Here is a 19197-nt window from a genome sequence, read left to right as displayed (position 1 = left end):
ACTGAGAGCAGAAAGCCAATCAATGCAACTGCCCTCTCAAGCTTTGTGAAAAGTCTTGAAAATGGGAGCTCATCTAGGTCCATATGAGCCAACTTCCTAAGGGTGTGTCCACCTCTAATCTAATTACAGCCTAATCAGCTAATTAAAACATGCCTCGTGGGGGCTTTTGCTCCACAGGGACTTCTGTGAGTCTCAGGAGCTGCAACTTAGAGACCACCCTCCAGTTCATTTCCTCATCTTTGTTTGGGAACTGCCTGGTGTAAGTCGGGAAGGGTCTGGTGCTCAGGAGAGGAAGATGGGGACGTTTTCCACAGCTAAGCTGCCTGCAACCCAGTTTGGACCCTCAGGTGGGAGAAGGCTGGGAAGGGCTAAGACAGTTGCCTTCCACCTTTCTCCCTTGTTTCTCACCAAATGAATTATTTCATTTATTCATACAGTCATTCAGAAAGCATCTGTTGACCACTTATTGTGATCTAGGCATTGGGCAAGAAGCTAGGAAAGGTTGAGACATGGCCCTTGCCCTGTGGTCTACTGGGAAAGGTAAATAAAAATAGACAGGCAATCACGATATGATATGGTGAGCGGCACCTTCCACTTGAGTGAGAATTGGGTTCTGTGCAAGCAGGAAGGGCGTGCACCTGGGCTGAGAGTCAGAGAGGCCTCAGTTGAGTTATGACTATGTCACTGAGGAGCCCTGAAGGTGAGTGAGCACTAACCAGTAGAACGGAAAGTGGGGCGGTGGGGGGGACTCCTAGCAGGAGGGATATATTTGATGATCTTTGGTGTACTTCAGGGAGTTCATTGATTTCACTGGGCCCTTAATTTTTCAGCCCCCAAGATCACTAGATCAACATAGGAATTAGAAGTTCGGCAGTTGAGAGACTCCCTGAAGGAATAAACTTTTAGAAGAAATGAGGGCAGGAAATCCGACCCTTTTAAGTTTTTTTGGTAATTTTATTTATTTTTGGCTGTGCTGGGTCTTCACTGCTGCACAGGCTTTTCTCTAGTTATGGTGTCCTAGCTCCTCATTGCAGTGGCTTCTTTTCTTGTGGAGTACAGGCTCTAAGGCACCCAGATTTCAATGGTTTCAGCTCATGGGCTCCAGAGCACAGGCTCAGTAGTTGTGGTGCACGGGCTTTAGTTGCTCCGTGTCATGTGGGATCTTCCCAGATCAGGGATCAAACCCATGTCTTCTGCACTGGCAGACATTCTTTTTACCTACCACTGAGCCACCAGGGAAACCCCTCAACTCTTTTTTAAAAATCATCTATTCTTGTGTCCAGCCTGTTGCTTCTAACTGCTGCATCATGTTTTATAGACCACATTTAACTCACTTGTTTCCTCAGTGATGGACACTTGAGTGCCTGCAACTCCCCACTGCCACAAAAGGTGTGGGGACATCTCCCATGTTTGGACCTGTGTAAGAATTTCTCTGAGATACATATACTCAGGAGCAAAGTGCTGGTTTATTGGGTCAGGTACTTGAGTGTGACAAATATTACAAGATGACATCTGGAATGGCTGCATCAGTCTGTCCCCAGGCAGTGCCTGAAGAATCCAAGATCCTCATGCCTTCACCAACACTGGGTATTTTTCAGCTTTCTCACTTTTGTCAGTATGTTGAATTTAAAGTGCTATCTCATTTTTAAATTATTTTTAAAGCAAGTCCTTGTTGGTTATCTGTTTTAAATACAGCAGTGTATGCATATCAACCCCAAATTCCCAATAAAGTGCTAGCTTATTTAAAAAATTTTTCATTTCTCTAATCACAAATGAGCTTGAGAATTTCTTCATATACTTAATCATCTTGTTTGTTTCCTCTTCTGGGTGTTTTTGCCTCATTTTTCTGTGGGACTTCCTGATCCTTGCCTTGTTGCTAAAACTTGAATTGAGGCAAGTCCTCCAGACTGTTAGCTACCTGGGAATCCATAAAGGGAAGTAAGAGGCAATATAGCTGAATGATAAGAACATGGACTTGGTAGCCAGACTGCCCTGGTTTGAATCCTACCTGTGCAGCTTACAACTGAGTGACCTTGGGCAGGTTACTTACCCCTTGGTTTCTGTTTAACCTCCCTCATAGGGTTGTTGTGAGGATTAAATGTTAGTATATATAAAGTATTAATATTTAAAATAGTGCCTGGTGGGTAGGAAGTATATACAGATGCTAGCTCTTATTATTAGACCACTGTCTTCTTCCTACTTAGCTCTACTGTACCCTTGAGAAATTGAATACTTATACCAGCAGGCAGTAAGAGAAAGTAGAAAGAAAACAGCTCTCAGCCTAGACTCAGAGCTCACTACTCCTACTCACTTGTATAACTCTTACCCAGGTCTTGGGTTCTGGACCTGCGTTTTCCTCCCTACCTGAGGCCAGTCTTCAATACCTGACCATTTCTGACTAGTCAGATTTCCAGGCCTGCAGTACCCGCCAGCCCCCCAGCCTGGCTAGCTCAGTCCTGTTGCTCTTCCTCTCCCAGCCTGTCAGCTGGATACTATCCCTCACAATCTTCACCTTCAGTATTCACACAGCTCAGTCTTTTTGGTAAGTCAGCTCACTTGGGCACAGATAAGACCAGAATAGATTGTGATGGACACACAGGAAGGCATGTACTGCTACCAGAGCCAAGTCACTAAAGGCCAACTCTAAACCTCCATCCTCTCGGGCTGCATACATTCTCTGGCTTTCCGGGTTAGTATTGGAAGTAGGGTATCTGGAGATTATCTCTAGCCTTTGAAGTTGATACTGACATTGGTAGGCATGTCTTTCCACAGACTACCAGAGGCCAAGTTCTGAGCTGGCTGGGAGAATTGCTGATGTTTGTAAGCCTTTGCCCAGTGAGAACCTGTGGAGTAGTCAGCATAATTCCTTTGAGTGTGTTACAGAAAAACATGAGTGAGTGGAATGGTGTACCCTGCCCCCTTTAATCCAGCTATTAAAAGCATGAAGACCTAGCCCGAACTAGGTACTGCCGATTTGGCACCAGCTGTTGACGTTTAAGGTAGTGATACCTAAACCGAAACCTCACGAGTGACAACCATCATGCCGGCGCCAGAACAGAGTCGGCTGCAGTTATTCTTTTGTGGATCACCTTGAATAGCAGTGCCTGCCTGCCTTTGTACCATCAGATCCGGTAACCCCTTGTCAGGCAGGTGGGCCAACTCACCATCCCTTACATGTCACCTTCTCCCAGATACATTTCTGAATTGGGGGTTTGTTTTGGCTTCAGCAAAAACAACGTCAGAGACAGAAATCTCTTCATTTCCAAAGTCTCCTCATTGCTGCTCCTGGTGTCTGCTTCTTTTGCCTTCCCTTGGCCTCATACTAGTGTGTTTCTTGGTTTCTGGTTGTTGACTTGTTTTGTGTCTGCTGTTTCCCTCTGTCTCTAGTCCTTAACATATGACCTGGCTTTTGGCTCTCTGCCTCACATCTCTGCTGCCTGGTCTCTGGCCCTTGGCTCTGTTTTGACTATGAACTTCTTGGCACTCCCTGGGCCTGACATGCTGCTAAACCTGTTCTCACCAGCCTTGCCCTAGGTTTCTCTTACCCGGCTGGCCTCTTACCCTATTTCTGCCCTGCTGCATATCACAGGTCCACAAAGTTCTTTTTTGTCTTCAAAGCTAACTATAGTCATGTAGTCCTTTAGGCTGATCTGGACTGACTTCTCCAAAAAAGACCTGATCCCCATGGAACTCTGGGTCAAATGCTTTTCAAGTATGAGATGGCTCCTGGACAAAAAGCTTATTGCTGTCTGATAAGTTGTTTGGTGCCACTCTGGACCACAGAACAGCCATGGTTCTTTTAGTCCTAGCTCTACCCCACCGTGGGGCTGCTGCCTTTTGCATTTATGAAAAGTGAAAGGAATCTTCTCCAAGGTTGCAGAATGAGTCACTCGCTTGGATGCTTACCCTCCTTGTCCTCCAAGTTTGTGAAGTGAATTGCCCATTCCTTTTGATTGGGTTAGCAGCCCCAGGGCCTAGCCTCATCACTTTTCTCTCCCCATCCTGCCAGACCACTGTCTGCCCCCTGGGGCCAAGGGTAGCATACTTGGTTGCTTGGACACGTCTTGCAGCCTGCAAATTGGACAGATGGAATCAATACTCAGGAACCTGGAGAGGCCCAGGTAGCACAGTTAGTGACACTAAATGCCTAGAGGGACAGCCTGCCCTGGGAGGGGTTGTGATTGAATGGTGATTGGACATAGCAGCTGAGCATTAACCAAATTATGTCCATTTGAGTTTAGATCGACAAACCCTCCTCACTTAAATTTTAAAACAAGCCAACTTGAGTAGAATATAGAAGAGCTGCCTTCTTAACACAGTGCTATGGCAGCACAAGTGCTGGGTATAGATTTGGAGCCCACTTTAGCCTATGTAATTATCACTAAGATTATATGGACACAGAGAAGAGAGCTCATATTTGTGAATCTCCTTTGATGTGCCAGGCACTGTAGAGTTTTTATCTGATAACTTACAAGGGGGAGGCATCATAATCCCTATTATTCTAGTAAGGAAATAGAGTTTCAGAAGTGTAATAATTTGTCCAAGATCACAGTTAGTAAGTGATAGTGTACTATGTTATAAAATGTACTTGTTATAAAATGTCACACCATCTTCCCTATTTGTGTGTCAGTTCATAAGTCTCTTGACTTGCCTACAGCCCAACCATAGGGTCAGGTACACAGTTATAATAACTAATGTCTGTTGAGCACTTATTGTGTGTCATATACTATGAAAGCACATTTTATGTACTAACAGAGTCATATGAGCTAGATATTCTTAATATCTGATAATTATGATACAGAGTGATTTTCTCATTTCATCATTTGTTCTACATTTATTAGTTGTCATTCTACAGTAAAAATAAAGCTTTCCCTTCCCCCTCACCCATTGACTATGTGGACTCTTGGAATCTTAGTGTGCAATGGGTGATAGTCCGTTAATGTCATTATTCATGTTGATGTTCATATTGACTCAGAGTTTTTTAAATTTATTTATTGATTTATTTTTGGTTGCACTGGGTCTTTGTTGCTCTGCGTGGGCTTTCTCTAGTTGCAGTGAGCAGGGGCTGCTCTTCGTTGCGTTGCATTGCTGTGCACAGGTTTCTCTTTGCAGTGGTTTCTCTTATTGTGGAGCACGGGCTCTAGATGCGCAGGCTTTGGTAGTTGTAGAATTTGGTCTCAGTAATCTCAGCAAGTGGGCTCGTAGTTGTGGCACACAGGCTTCAGTTGCTCCGAGGCATGTGGAATCTTCTGAGACCAGGGATCGAACCAATGTCCCCTGCATTGGCGAGCAGATTCTTCTCCATTTTCCCCAGAGAAGCCCATCTGTACCATGGTCTCAGATTTTAAAGCCAACATTATAACCACTGTGCCATACTGCATCCTTTGCCATGAGATATTTTTCTTACTGCCTGCAGTTAGTTTGCCCATCTCTAACAGCCTTTTTGAACCCTCTTAACTTTTCATCTTCTGGGAAACAGGAAGACTAATGACAGTCCTTTCCAAATTATTTGTAAACTATATAAGTAAATTACAATAAAAGATAGAAATGGTAAGGACCTAACAGAAGCAGAAAATATTAAGAAGAGGTAGTAAGAATACACAGAAGAACTATACAAAAAAGATCTTCATGACCCAGATAACCACGATGGTGTGATCACTCACCTAGAGCCAGACATCCTGGAATGCAAAGTCAAATGGACCTTAGGAAGTATCACTATGAACAAAGCTAGTAGAGGTGATGGAATTCCAGTTGAGCTATTTCAAATCCTAAAAGATGATGCTGTGAAAGTGCTGCACTCAATATGTCAGCAAATATGGAAAACTCAGCAGTGGCCACAGGACTGGAAAAGGTCAATTTTCATTCCAATCCCAAAGAAAGGCAATGCCAAAGAATGCCACACAGTTGTACTCATCTCACACGCTAGTAAAGTAATGCTCAAAATTCTCCAAGCTAGGCTTCAACAGTATGTGAACTAAGAACTTCCAGATATTCAAGCTGGATTTAGAAAAGGCAGAGGAACCAGAGATCAAATTGCCAACATCCGCTGGATCATCAAAAAAGCAAGAGAGTTCCAGAAAAACATCTGCTTCTGCTTTATTGATTACACCAAAGCCTTTAATTGTGTGGATCACAACAAACTGGAAAATTCTGAAAGAGATGGGAATACCAGACTACCGCACTTGGCTCCTGAGAAATCTGTATTCAGGTCAAGAAGCAACAGTTAGAACTGGACATGGAACAGCAGACTGGTTCCAAATCGGGAAAGGAGTACATCAAGGCTGTATATTGTCACCCTGCATATTTAACTTATATGCAGAGTATATCATGTGAAATGCAGAGCTGGATGAAGCACAAGCTGGAATCAAGATTGCTGGGAGAAATATCAATAACCTCAGATATGCAGATAACACGACACTAATGGCAGAAAGCGAAGAAGAACTAAAGAGCCTCTTAAGGAAAGTGAAAAGCAGAGTGAAAAAGTTGGCTTAAAACTCAACATTCAGAAAACTAAGATCATGGCATCCAGTCCCATCACTTCATGTCAAATAGACTGAAACAATAGAAACAATGACAGATATTATTTTCTTGGCCTCCAAAATCACTGCAGATGGTGACTGCAGCCGTAAAATTGAAAGATCGTTGCTCCTTGGAAGAAAAGCTATGACCAACCTAGACAGCAAATTAAAATGCAGAGACATTACTTTGCCAACAAAGGTCTATCTAGTCAAAGCTATGGTTTTCCCAGTAGTCATGTATGGATGTGAGAGTTGGATTGTAAAGAAAGCTGAGCACCGAAGAATTGACGCTTTTGAACTGTGGTGTTGGAGAAGACTCTTGAGAGTCCTTGGACTGCAAGGAGATCCAACCAGTCCATTCTAAAGGAGATCAGTCCTGAATATTCATTGGAAGGACTGATGCTGAAGCTGAAACTCCAATACTTTGGCCACCTGATGGGAAGAACTGACTCATTTGAAAAGACTCTGATGCTAGGAAAGGTTGAAGGCAGGAGGAGAAGGGGACAACAGAGGATGAGATGGTTGGATGGCATCACCGACTTGATGAACTTTAGTTTGAGTAAGCTCCGGGAGTTGGTGATGGACAGGGAAGCCTGGTGTGCTGCAGTCCATGGGGTCGCAGAGAGTGGGACACGACTGAGCAACTGAACTGAACTGATAGGCAAATAGTCTCCAACTAAAAACCTGACAGTGTCTGCTGTGAATTACATATCTGACTTTTAGATGTGAATTTTAGCTGCTTAGAGACCCTTCTCATTTCTCTTTAGGATCATAATTCATAGCCTGGATAAATTGCCTATAAAAGATAATTCTTAAAATCTTTTTAGGTGAGGGGTATTAGAGTCAGGAGACTGACTTGACCATGTTACTTATCTATGAGGACTGTGTGTATGTGTGTGTGTGTGTGCATGGGAGTTACTGAAATTCATTCATCCATTCAGCAGATAATTGGGCCAGGTCCTGTGCCTATTGAAGGTTATGAAATTCAAACCAGTTAATACAGGGAAAACCAACAACACTACTGACTACAGATACTGAAAAACTTAACAACAGAGAAAATCTAAATTACAGTTTGGCTTTTTAATAGTTACAATAATTAGAGTAATTTTTAAATTTTTATTTATTTATTTTTGGCTACATGTCACCACATGACTTGTAGGATCTTAGTTCTCTGACCAGGGATTAAACCCAGACCTGGTAGTGAAAGTACCAAATCCTAACCAGTGGATCACCAGGAAATTCCCTAGCATAATTTTTTTTAATGCTTGCAATTTATGCCTTCAAAAGCATTAATAGTTTTGAAGTCCAGTGAGCAAAAGATGAACATACTAAAAGAAAAATAGGCAAAGGACATTATTCATGAGAATAAAACCAATTGATTATTATAATTCATGAAAAAAGAAACACAACTGATTGCTAAAGATTTTTTTAGAGTCCAGCTTCACTAGTAATCAAAGAAATGCAAACTGAAACAGTGATGTGATTCCATTTTCTGTCTAACACATTTTCTGTGTCCAGATTAACACACTATTAAAAAGAAAAAAATGCCCTATTTGATGAAAGGGCTCCCCTCATAACTCAGTTAGTAAAGAATTCGCCTGCATTGCAGGCTGCCCTGGTTTGATTCCTGGGTCGGGAAGATCTGCTAGAGAATGGATAGGCTACCCACTCCAGTATTCTTGGGCTCCCCTTGTGGCTTCAGTTGGTAAATAATCCACCTGCAATGTGGAGACCTGGGTTCAATTCCTGGGTTGGGAAGATCCCTTGGAGAAGGGAAAAGCTACCCACATTCTGGCCTGGAGAATTTCATGGACTATTGCAAAGAATCAGACACGACTGAGTGACCTTCAGTCACTCACTCACATTATGATGAAAGGAAGGCACAATAGTTACCCTCATCCTTCTTCTTTTGATAGTAGAAAAAAAAATCACATTCTTTCTGAAAGGCAACTTAGTAACGTTTATCAAAAACCTTAAAAATGTTTATAGGTTTGATCTAGAAATTCATTTCTTAGGAATTTATTCAAAGGAAATTGTTATAGAAATATTAAAAATATTTATAGTTGGAGATTGGCTAAATGAAGTATGCTGCTGCTAAGTCGCTTCAGTCATGTCTGACTCTGTGCGACCCCATAGATGGCAGCCCACCAGGCTCCCCTGTCCCTGGGATTCTCCAGGCAAGAACACTGGAGTGGGTTGCCATTTCCTTCTCCATGAAGTATAGACAAGCCTTATGGTAGAATACTGTGCAGTCATTAAAAACAATGTCATAGACAAATATATAATAAATGGAAGAGGTATGTATATATTTAGGGAGAACTTATATATGACCCCATTTTTTTTTGTAAATAAAAATGTGCATATGTTGGAAAAAACTGCAAAGATGTTATATATTCTAAAACAGTTTTTTTTGATTAGCTGTATTTTCTAAATTTCTTATAGTGAACATGAACCTTTTTTGTTAGAAAAAAAAGTGGGGGGAATTATTAGCAGGAACATCACATAAGACAAGGGAAGCTAACATATAAAGAGCACTTCCTGGGTCAAGCACTGTGGTTGGTGCTTTATAAATTCACCTAATCTGATCTCACTGTGGAGCCTCCTGCCTGTCGTCTTCTCCCTTCAGTCCATTCTCACACGGCTATAGGAGTGATTCTTCTAATAGCAAAGATTTAGAAGAGAACACACCAAACTATAAATAGTAATTACTCCTGGAATTTAGATTGAGGAGATGGCTATAAGAGACTTTCATTTTTCAATTTAGTATTTCAATATGATTTGTACTGTGTGTGTGTGTGTGCATACATATGTAAGTGGGGAGGAAAAGCTTGTGTTGCCATGTCACTTCCCCAGCCCTTCAGTGGCTTACCTCATCTCCCACTTCTCTTCCACTTACACCCTCTGCTCCAGGTCCACTTTCTTCAGATGAAACTTCGTGCATTTTTGCCTCCCAGGATTTGTGAATGCATTGGGTCCTCCCACTTCACCAACCTGGATCTGGTTATTCAGCCTTTCACGTCTTTAATATCACATTCCCTGGGATGCCTTTCTTGATCCCCTCCCTTGGTTTCCTACCATACATGGTACTTTTCCCATCATAGCCTCCATCACACTTTGCTAGAATTTTATGGTAAATGTTGTCCTTCTCTGAAGAGACTGTAAGCTCCCTAAGGTCATGGACCCTAGTACCTAGAACAGTGACTTGAACATAGTAAGCATTTGATAAGTAGTTGTTGAATAAAAACACTTCATATTTTATAGTTGTGGATCCTGAGCCTTAGGGAGGTGTTAGATAACTTGTCCAGAGCCTCTCAGCCAGTAACATATCAGAGCCAACTTTGCTACCCTTGTGTTCGATACTTGTAAAGTTCCTGTTCTTTCCACTGTACCACTCAGGTGAACAGAGGCAGAGCCAGTCCCTAAACATGCCTCAGAATTAGAGTCTTTACTTCCTGGACCTTTCCTGTTTGTGACACTTATGTCTGTCTGATTTCTTCCAGTGTGGTGCAGGTCCTGCTTGCTGCTGGTGCTGACCCAAACCTTGGGGACGATTTTAGCAGTGTATACAAGACCGCCAAGGATCAGGGAATCCATTCTTTAGAAGGTAAGTGTGGACTACTGTGCTGTTCTGCGGGCCCTCCCCCCTGCGGCTTCTAGCAGCCGTTCTCCGTGCCAGTTCTACCAGCAACTCAGGTGAGAGCCTGCAAGTCGCTCATCCTCTGGGGACTTATGGATAACCCAAAGGCTTGGGGCAGATCCCCTTCACAGCCCCCTCTAGCTCTGTAATTTATGTCACTTCACGTCTTAAGGAATAAAATAGAGGCCTGATTTCGTAACTGAGGAGAGGAGTAGGAAAACCTTTTAACTGGTATTCTGCCAAAAGTGCCTCAACCTGTGGCGTCTCAGATGAGTGGACAATGAACCAGGTTTCCGTAAGATAATTAAGGCAACTGTGTGGAATGTGGATTCATTCTTTCTCTACTTCCTGCGGACTTAGCCTTCCCTAGCCCTGCCCCAGGACTAGAAACCAGCTTTACTGGTTCCCTTAGCCTCACAAGTCCCTCCACACTACCCTGAATACTATTTTTTCTCCCCCTCCTGTATGTGGAATATAGTCCTCTCTCTAGCACTGGCCCCTCAACTTACTCAGTGATCCAGGAAAAAGAGTGGACCTCCTCTGTACCTTGATGTCTGTGCTTGTAAAATGGAGTGGTCATCATTGCCGTGGTGGGGTATTGTGTGGGTGATTGCTTGGACTTCTCCAGAGGAAGGAGCCAATGTGCACATTTATCAGGGCTTGGTCACATCTGTTGGAAGGTACGTGGGCAAGTTAGTCTGAATTGCCTCTGGTGAGTAGTTTTTCGAAAGTGGAATTGAGAAGAGGGCAGGTTGATCTGACTGCAGACAGAGATGAATATTTTACGTTTGAGCTTTGCTTGTCCAGATTGACTCCGCCGCCCACCCATTATCCTGGCTTACTCACAGAGCCTGAGATTCCCCTCACTTTCCCGCAACAGGACAGCTAAGCTGAGGCTGCTTTAGAGTTTTCAATGATGCCAGGAGAGACAGCCTTGCTGACTGTTCGAGGGTCAGAACATTGACCTGAGGGGAGGTTCAGCAGAGGGGAGAAGTATGTATGCTCAGCCCTCAGAACCGTCAGCAAGGCTGCCAGACTGACGTGGGTGTGTGGTAGCCTAGGGCGGAAGTGTCATTGCTGCCCCAGCAAAGTTTCTCATATCAGTAGCATGAGAAAAATGTCAAAAGCAGCAGAGCATTGCTACCCAGGTGAAATGTGAAGTTGCCCTCCCCTGCCTCTCCACCTCTGAACCTGCTCCTTCTCTGTCAAGCTCCCTTGCTGTAGCCCGATCCTCCACAGAGCCTTCTCTGCAACCTGTCCTCTGCTGCTCCTTTGAATGTTCTCTAAATCTTAGCCCTTTATATGGTTATTTGAACTCTGATCTGCTCATATGTCTTTTCTTTCCTCGTGAGCTGACAGTTCTATGTGCAGGCTGTGACCTATGCCACCTGGATTCCTCACTGAGCTGGGGGACTTATATTCATTTTGTTTGCAGTCGAGGAGAATTTCATGAGTGCCAGACTTGCCCTATATTTGCAGCCTGATGTGTGGGAACTCAGCTTAAAGGCTGTCTACCATTCACTCAGATGCAGCATTGCTACCCTCAGCTCTAGCTTCTGTTCCGGTGCTTTCACCAAAAAGCAAGGAGGAGCATTTGCTGAGGGGCAGGGCCAGGTAGAAGGGAAGGAACTATTCAGGGGCCTTCTCATCTGCTCTTGGGATCCAAACACCGCCCAGTAAGCATTTTTGATTTCACAGAATCTCAGTACTGTGAAGCCATCTAGTCCTGCCTCTGCTGTCACACCGGTCCCCACCCCTGCATTTCAAGTTTTGAACCTTTATGTTCTGGGGCTTCCCAGGTGGCTCAGTGGATAAAGAATCTACCTACAGTGCAGGAGTTGCAAGAGACGTGAGTTCGATCCCTGGGTCAGGAAGATCCCCTGAAGGAAGGGCATGGCAACCTGCTCCAGTATTCTTGCCTGGAGAATGCCATGGACAGAGGAGCCTGGCAGGCTGCAGTCCATAAGTCACAAGAGTCGGACACGACTGAAGCGGCTGAGCATGCATGCACCTTGGTGTTCAGCTTTCCAGGATGATGCTCATGTTCAGCATTCTAGATCAGTGGCAGCACACTTTTTCTGACAAGTGCCAGATAGTAACCATTTTAAAGCTTTGTGGGCCAGTTGGTCTCAGTTGTGGCTATTTAGCTTGGCCATTGTAGCATAGAACGTAATACACAAATGAGTGTACATGGATGTGTTCCAATAAAACTTTATTTACAAAAGTTGGCAGCAGGCTGGATTTGGCCCATAGGCTGTAGTTTGCCAACTTTGTTTTAGATATTTTCTTTTTTCTCTCCTTCCTTTCTCTTTTCCTTCCTCCCTCCCTCCCTCCCATCCTCTCTCCTATCCTTCCTCCCTCCTTCCCTCCCTCCCTTGCTTCCTTCTCTTTCTTTGCCTTTTTAATCAACCTCCTTTGAATTTTTTTAACTCTTGTGCTAGCCAGCCTACATTCTAGGTAGGTAGGCAACAGAAATATTGGAACAGACTAATATATCTCTCATGAAATGCAGACTGAAATATTAACTATCTCTTAATTTATATGATCTGCAAATTTAGTGAATAGGCTTTCTATGGACTCATTTACTTATTCAAAAGTAATTTTAAAAACTTAATTGATTATTTTCCTATCTAGCAGGGACTGGTCTCAGCACTGTAAGACAAGCAAGGTCCCTGCCATCATGCACTTCATGTGCCAGTCTTTGATTACAGTGTTTATAAGGACTCTATTAAGTACAGAGCCCTGGAACTCATTCATGATCAGGATAATTTAGAAGCATTATTCAACAGTCAGAATTGTAAATCCTCCAAACTTCTTTCTTTTCTAGCCTCCATTTCTCCCATCTTGTCCACAAAATTGTAGGAGATTCTCTCAGATTTATTGCTGAAATAAAGACATGTTTAACATTTGTCTTAATTTGTTGCATAGGAATCCTTGCCCAGCAAGATGTTAGGTTATTCTGGCATGGTTTTGTATTATCCCTAGCAAACCCACACTGGTGCCCAGTAATCACCTAAGTGTTTCAGAACCATTAAATATAAATAAATTCTAGATTTAAGCAATAACTATCAACAGTCATTCATAAGTTCACTGCTCTGTGGCTTGAAAGATCTAACTCATAGCTTTTTCTCCATTTTGAATTCCAGGCTGCCTTTGCTGGCTGTGGTTTTCTGGCAGTTCCTCTGATTTCCCTGGTGTGTCAGTGTGGATGTACTCTGCACTTGGACTTCATGTGCTCTGCTTTCTGACTCGGAACCTGGAGAGTGATGGTCCTTTATAATCATCTCAGAGTTCTCCTCTCCTTACTAGCCTAAGCCTTTAGCTCCTTGATAAACATACTTTTCTTTCCTTTTCCCATTTAGAAATATCTCATTCATTCATCCATTCAACCAGTATTTATTGATTGCCTACTGTATGCAAGTCACTGTACCCAGCTCAGGGTCATTTTCACTGAGGAAGTAGACAAAAACAAGAGTCTTGGTTTTTGGGTTTTTTTTTTTTTTATTGGATTGACTTTTTCATGGGAAACTACCTGACCTGGGGATATGTGAGGAGGTTAAGGAGAAGAGTTACAAGCCCCTTGCCCAGAGTGTGTGCAGGCGAATTCATAGGAAAGTTCTTCAGTATTGGAGCATAGAGTCAGTGCCATCTAGTTCACTAAATTTCTAATAGATATTTCTGTGGGGCTCAGCCTGTGGTCAGTACTGAAGGGAAGTGTTGAGTTACAGTTTGACTTTGGCAAGACCTCCCTAAACCCCTGTAATATATCCCTTGTCTACTTTTTCAGTATTATTATGAAGTTGAAGAGATGTGATGTGTGAATCATAAAGTATTCTACAGTTACAACTGCTTATTAATTTGGTTCATTTATAATTAAGCATGTACTTCCTGAGTGCCAGGCACTCTGCCAGATGCTGGGAATAAATTAAAAGGAATATATATGATCTAGTCCCTCAATATATATGATCTGCTCTCTCAGTCAAGTAATAAGACAGACCTATGAACAGGCATCCCAGTGCAGACTGATAAATGCAAAGGTAGATGGATGTACAAAGGATATAGGTAGCACTTGTATAGGTAGTGATGCCCTCTTCCTGAGGGCAGACTGGTGTCTGGGAAGTGTCACAGGGTAAGTGACTTTGAATTGAGTCTTAAGGTTGAGTCAGAGACTGCCAGGCAGGCTAACCAGGATGGACTTTCCAGGCAGAAGGAACAACACATGCAGAGATAAGGGCTAAGTGATAGCAGGTAGAATCATCTGCCACAGTACTTAGAACAGCTAGAAGTAAGACCATAGGGGGAGGCAGGGTTCTACGTGGGAAGGACCCTGTAAGGCAATTCTAGGGAGCTCATAGTGTTTTCTAAAGGCCACTGAAGGATTTCAAGTAGAGGAATGCTCAGTTTACATTAGCAGTTTAGATGGACCATTCTTATGGGATGGGAATGAATTGGAGAGGAGAGGTTAGCAATGGTTCTTAATGTTTTGATCCCTTTGAGAACTGGTTGAGAAACCATGGTCCTCTCCCTCAAAATGCACTTCTCACTTCTGGGGATTTCTAAAAGAAATATTTGGGAGTGGAGAGAAATAGATATTTGAAAAAGGAGGATATTGAGTACTCCATGGAATGTGGGAATTGATGGAAAAGGAGGCACCTGTCACCTTGGTTTCTGCTTTGGATGAACCATTGGATGAGTGGGTCTGCAGTTCAAAGACATCTGGCAGCATTTGCTTGGTAGTTAAAATAATGAATGTGACTGAAACTGCTTGAGGAAAGGGGTTAAAGCAAAGGGATAGGAGGACAAGTCCCTCATTCAGGATACCAGCATTTAAGGTGTTGGGAGGAGGAACAAGGATCCAGGCAAGGAGACTGAAAGGTATTGGAGAAGTTGCGTGGTTTTCTTCTCTCAGAGAGGTGCTCTGTGTCTGTCCTGCCTGCTCAGAATAGGCAGAGCCTAGAGAGAAAAGAAACCTCTTTGTTGCTGAGGCTTTGCTATCAGCTGCCTCCTTCACCATTCCTGGTGAACTGCTTCTCCTGTTTGGTATTTCTCTAGCAAGAAGCCTGCTCAGCTGGCATGTTACAGTGTCTTCCACTCTTGTCAGTTTTGGTGTTTCAGGGTAGAGAGCAGGGCTGTTGGTGCAGGTGTTAGTGCAATAAGGCTGTTGGCCTCATTGGCTGACTGTTCTGTTCTCTTCAGCTCTCGGAATGTCATCTTCAGAGGCACAGTGAGGCTTCAGAGCCAGGAAGTTATGGTTCACTTAAGCTCTGCAACCAGTCATGGGACCTTAAGCCACTTGAATTTTGGTTTTCTCATCTATAACATAGGGATGACAATACCCATCCTAAAGAGTCATTTGAATGACTAGAAATAATCGCATGTAAAGCACAGTAGCATATGATGAAGAACTTCTCTGTGGAGTTGGGTCTTTGCTCAATGAAAGGCAGGAAATTTGCCATAGAGGTACTGAGCAACTCACCACTCATGGGGTACTGACAGAGGCTGGCTGGCTGGCTGCCCATCAGGGATTCTGTAAAGGGTCATTAGATTATATTGCTTCCAGGTTCCTGTCAGCCATGTGATTTCCAAGGTTCTGGAAACTTTAGGCTTATCTTCAGAGCAAGTAATGTACTTTGAAGTAGGATTTGAGCCAGGCTTTGGATAGTGGAGAGAGGAGAAAAAAAGAAAAGATATTCTAAGCAGGGATCACGCTTGAGCAAAGGCACAGAGGGGACACATGAAGGGGAGCTTGGAGATCACAGCTACTTCTCTACCACTTCATCCCCTGATTCTGACCACATTCTATGCGGTGCCTTGAGCCCCACTCTAGGAGAGTCCCACTTGTAGCTGGCTGCTGGGTGTGGGCCCCAATCCTCAGGTGGAGGAGGCAGTAAATTAGTGGTAACAGTAAACAAGTCACCCAGTCAGGGATGCCCCTGGCTGCTTGTAAGTAACTGTTATAAACCTTGGGTGTCTGGGGCTGTCAAAAATGCACGCGAGCACTCTGAGCGCCTCTCATATACACAATTAAAACAATAAAACACGGCAGAAACGTAGCCAGAGCAGGCTGTAAATCAGCTTCTCTTCTCAGCTCCAAGTGGCGGCTAAATAAAGATGAGTTGTGCAGAAGCTGGGTTGGCACAGGGCCCTTCCTGGGATAGGGGCCTGCTTTGCCCCGCTGGACCTGCCAAGGCCAACCCTAACCCCACCCCCAGCCCGGGTGGCTCTCTTCCCATAGCTCCAAGGGCTGCAGGTCCTGGCCTGCTCCAGCTGACCTCCCCATCTCTGTGTCTTCAGATGGGGGACAGGACGATGCAAGCTGGCACATCACAAACCAGTGGACAAGTGCCCTGGAGTTCAGGAGATGGCTAGGAGTCCCCACTGGCGGTAATGGAACTGCTCTCTATAATATTTTTCCCTCTCCCCAGAACATTGCTAAGGAGTAGTCTTACCTTAGCTCATCTATTCAATATAAGTTAACACCCAGCACCCACTGCATGCCCAGCCCTACCCAGGCACAGCAGAGAGAATCTGTGCCCTTGGAGACAAATTGAAATGGGAATAATAATGGTTCCAAGGACATAACGGAGAAGGCAGTGGCACCCCACTCCAGTACTCTTGCCTGGAAAATCCCATGGACAGAGGAGCCTGGTAGGCTGCAGTCCATGGGGTCACTAAGAGTCGGACACGACTGAAGTGACTTAGCAGTAAGGACATAAGAATCACCTGTCTCTGCTGCTCCCTTCAACAATTGCCCTCAATCCAAAGAGTGGCTTGGCCATCACCTGTGTGACCTTGGGCAATTGTCTATATCTCTGAGCCCTGATTTTCTCATCTATAGAGAATAAGATTTTTTACACCCTAGATGTAGCATGTCAAAAACACAGATTCCTGCCCCATTCCCAGATCCTGAGATTTTAATTCAGTGTGTCTGGGGTTGGACCTGAAATTTTGCATTTCTAACAGGCTCGCACTCTTTGAGTAGGTGATCTAGGCTATTTATGCTTGAACTGCTTTAAAAAAATTCATCTGGACCTTCTCCCTGGAAGAGACTCTTTTTTTCACTTGAAGTTTCATTCTTAGAGAGTCTGTGTGCTTAAGCATGGTATTATGGGTGTACAGAACACTTAATAGCTGTGACACCTAGGGCAATTTTCTGTACCTCTTAGAGGCTCTGTCTCCTTATATGTAAAATAAACATTAGTGGGAGAGTTAGAAGTAGTATGTTTATCCTTAGCCTAAAACCTAGAACATAGAAGGAATTCCATTAATGTAAATTTCTGTTTTTATATCATCATCATTATCGTCATCATACTCTTATAAAACTTCATTCAGTGTCTCTGACACAGTCTTCCAGTGCTTCAGTATCTCTACCACAGCCTTCAGCGGTAGCAAACTGTTATCTGTGAAGAGCTAAACATTATCTTCGAGTTCAAGGGATGGCTTGGCCATCACCGGTGTGACCTTGGGCAATTCTCTTTATCTCTCTGAGCCTTGATTTTCTCTTCTGTAGAGAATAATATATTCTATACCATAGGCTTATTACGAAGATCAAATTAAAATACTTATTAAATACTTGAGAAAATACAAGGTATCATACACATATAAGGTGCTGGCAATAATAATAATAAAGATTGATGACGTGACCAAGATTATGTTTGACAAGGGTCCAGTCAGAGATGCTGATAACAAGGACTATCAGAGCTCAAAGAAGAGAATCTGTCTGAAGCTTCAGGAAATAAAATGGTATTTGAGCCTTGAAGTATAAGAAGGTTTTATAGAGCAACTGAGTTTTATAGCAACTGAGTATAAATTGTGTATAATCAGAGAAGTGTTTGAGCTTCCCTGATGGCTCAGCTAGTAAAGAATCCACTGCAGTGTGGGAAACCTGGGTTCAATCTCTGGCTTGGGAAGATCCCCTAGAGAAGGGAACAGCTACCCACTCCAGTATTCTGGCCTGGAGAATTCTGTGGACTGTATAGTCCACGGGGTCGCAAAGAGTCGGACATGACTGAGCGACTTTCACTTTCACTTTTTCAGAGAAGGGCCTATGTTATGTCCAGAATTTTCAGAGGTGGGAAATGGAAAAAATATATTTCGGGGCAGCAAGTAAATTTGTTAGGGTGAAGCATCCATACAGCAGAAGATTCATTTTAGAGGGTAATGAGCAGTAAAGGTGCTGCTTTAAAGTGAGTAGGCTGGGGCCAGATCCAGATGCTTGGACTTAACCTCTTAGGCAGAGAGGAGCCTTGCAGGTCCTAGAGGAGAGGGTACTACAGGAACTGACTCCTTCCACAGTGGAGAAGCAGGGGGAAAGTGATGGTAATAAGATGTGATGATAATAGCTGCAGCAGCAGGTTACATTTATTGGTACTTAATTTATTGCATGCTCACAGCAACCCTGTGACGTAGGCACTGAGGGAAACTGAGGCAGAGAGATGATGTCAAATGCCAGCAGAACCATCTCATGCTCTCTAGAGAACCCAGCACCAATGTCAGGCAATATGTGCCCCACACTTGGCTCAAAACCTCTGATTTGTCCAAAGTCTTGGAAAATTTGGGAATCTGCCAGGCCAAAAGCTATTTGGGCAAGTTATTATTTTTAATAACGTCCCTGCCTCTTCCTCATCATTGTCAGAGCCTTGTCACACCTTCAGCACCAGTGGTTCTACATGTCATTTCTCAGCAGTGTCAGCCCCCGTAGAGTCACTCAAATGGACAATGCACTATCTATCCTTTAGGCCTTTTGGCCAACTTCAGGATTAAGTATAGCAGCTAGTTAGGTTAATTGTTTCCATCCTTTTAGCCCTCCACATCTATATATATGTTTGACTAGGAGGAGATAGACTAGTTGACATGTTTTATTAAAAATAATAAATTTGATGCATTTATAAAAATAAGGCAAAAATGGGATGGGGTGGCAAAGAACTATAGTCTTGTGATTTTTAACTGATTTACATATTTTGTATATAAATGTTTTTTCATCAAAAGTTCCAAATCAGGGGTGGGTCCCACACACCACGCAAAATATATTAGAGACATTTA

The 19197-nt window shown here is 43.4% G+C and overlaps 1 protein-coding gene across 2 annotated transcripts in view; it reads left to right on the top strand.

Annotated features, from left to right (window-relative positions):
- The window catches only part of CLPB (ClpB family mitochondrial disaggregase), a 143826-nt gene that overhangs the window by 45507 nt on the left and 79122 nt on the right, over positions 1-19197 (top strand). Inside the window, exons 4-5 of one of the 2 annotated variants that reach the window (XM_061380738.1) lie at positions 10019-10122; positions 16450-16539. In XM_061380738.1, coding sequence (XP_061236722.1) covers positions 10019-10122; positions 16450-16539 — 194 coding nt within the window. The remainder of the gene's footprint in view (positions 1-10018; positions 10123-16449; positions 16540-19197) is intronic. The other variant, XM_061380739.1, reaches the window with a different exon arrangement.

This window comes from Bos javanicus, chromosome 15 (genome assembly GCF_032452875.1).
Source record: "Bos javanicus breed banteng chromosome 15, ARS-OSU_banteng_1.0, whole genome shotgun sequence".
NCBI lineage: Eukaryota > Metazoa > Chordata > Mammalia > Artiodactyla > Bovidae > Bos > Bos javanicus.
This window is presented reverse-complemented; position numbering and strand designations above follow the sequence as displayed.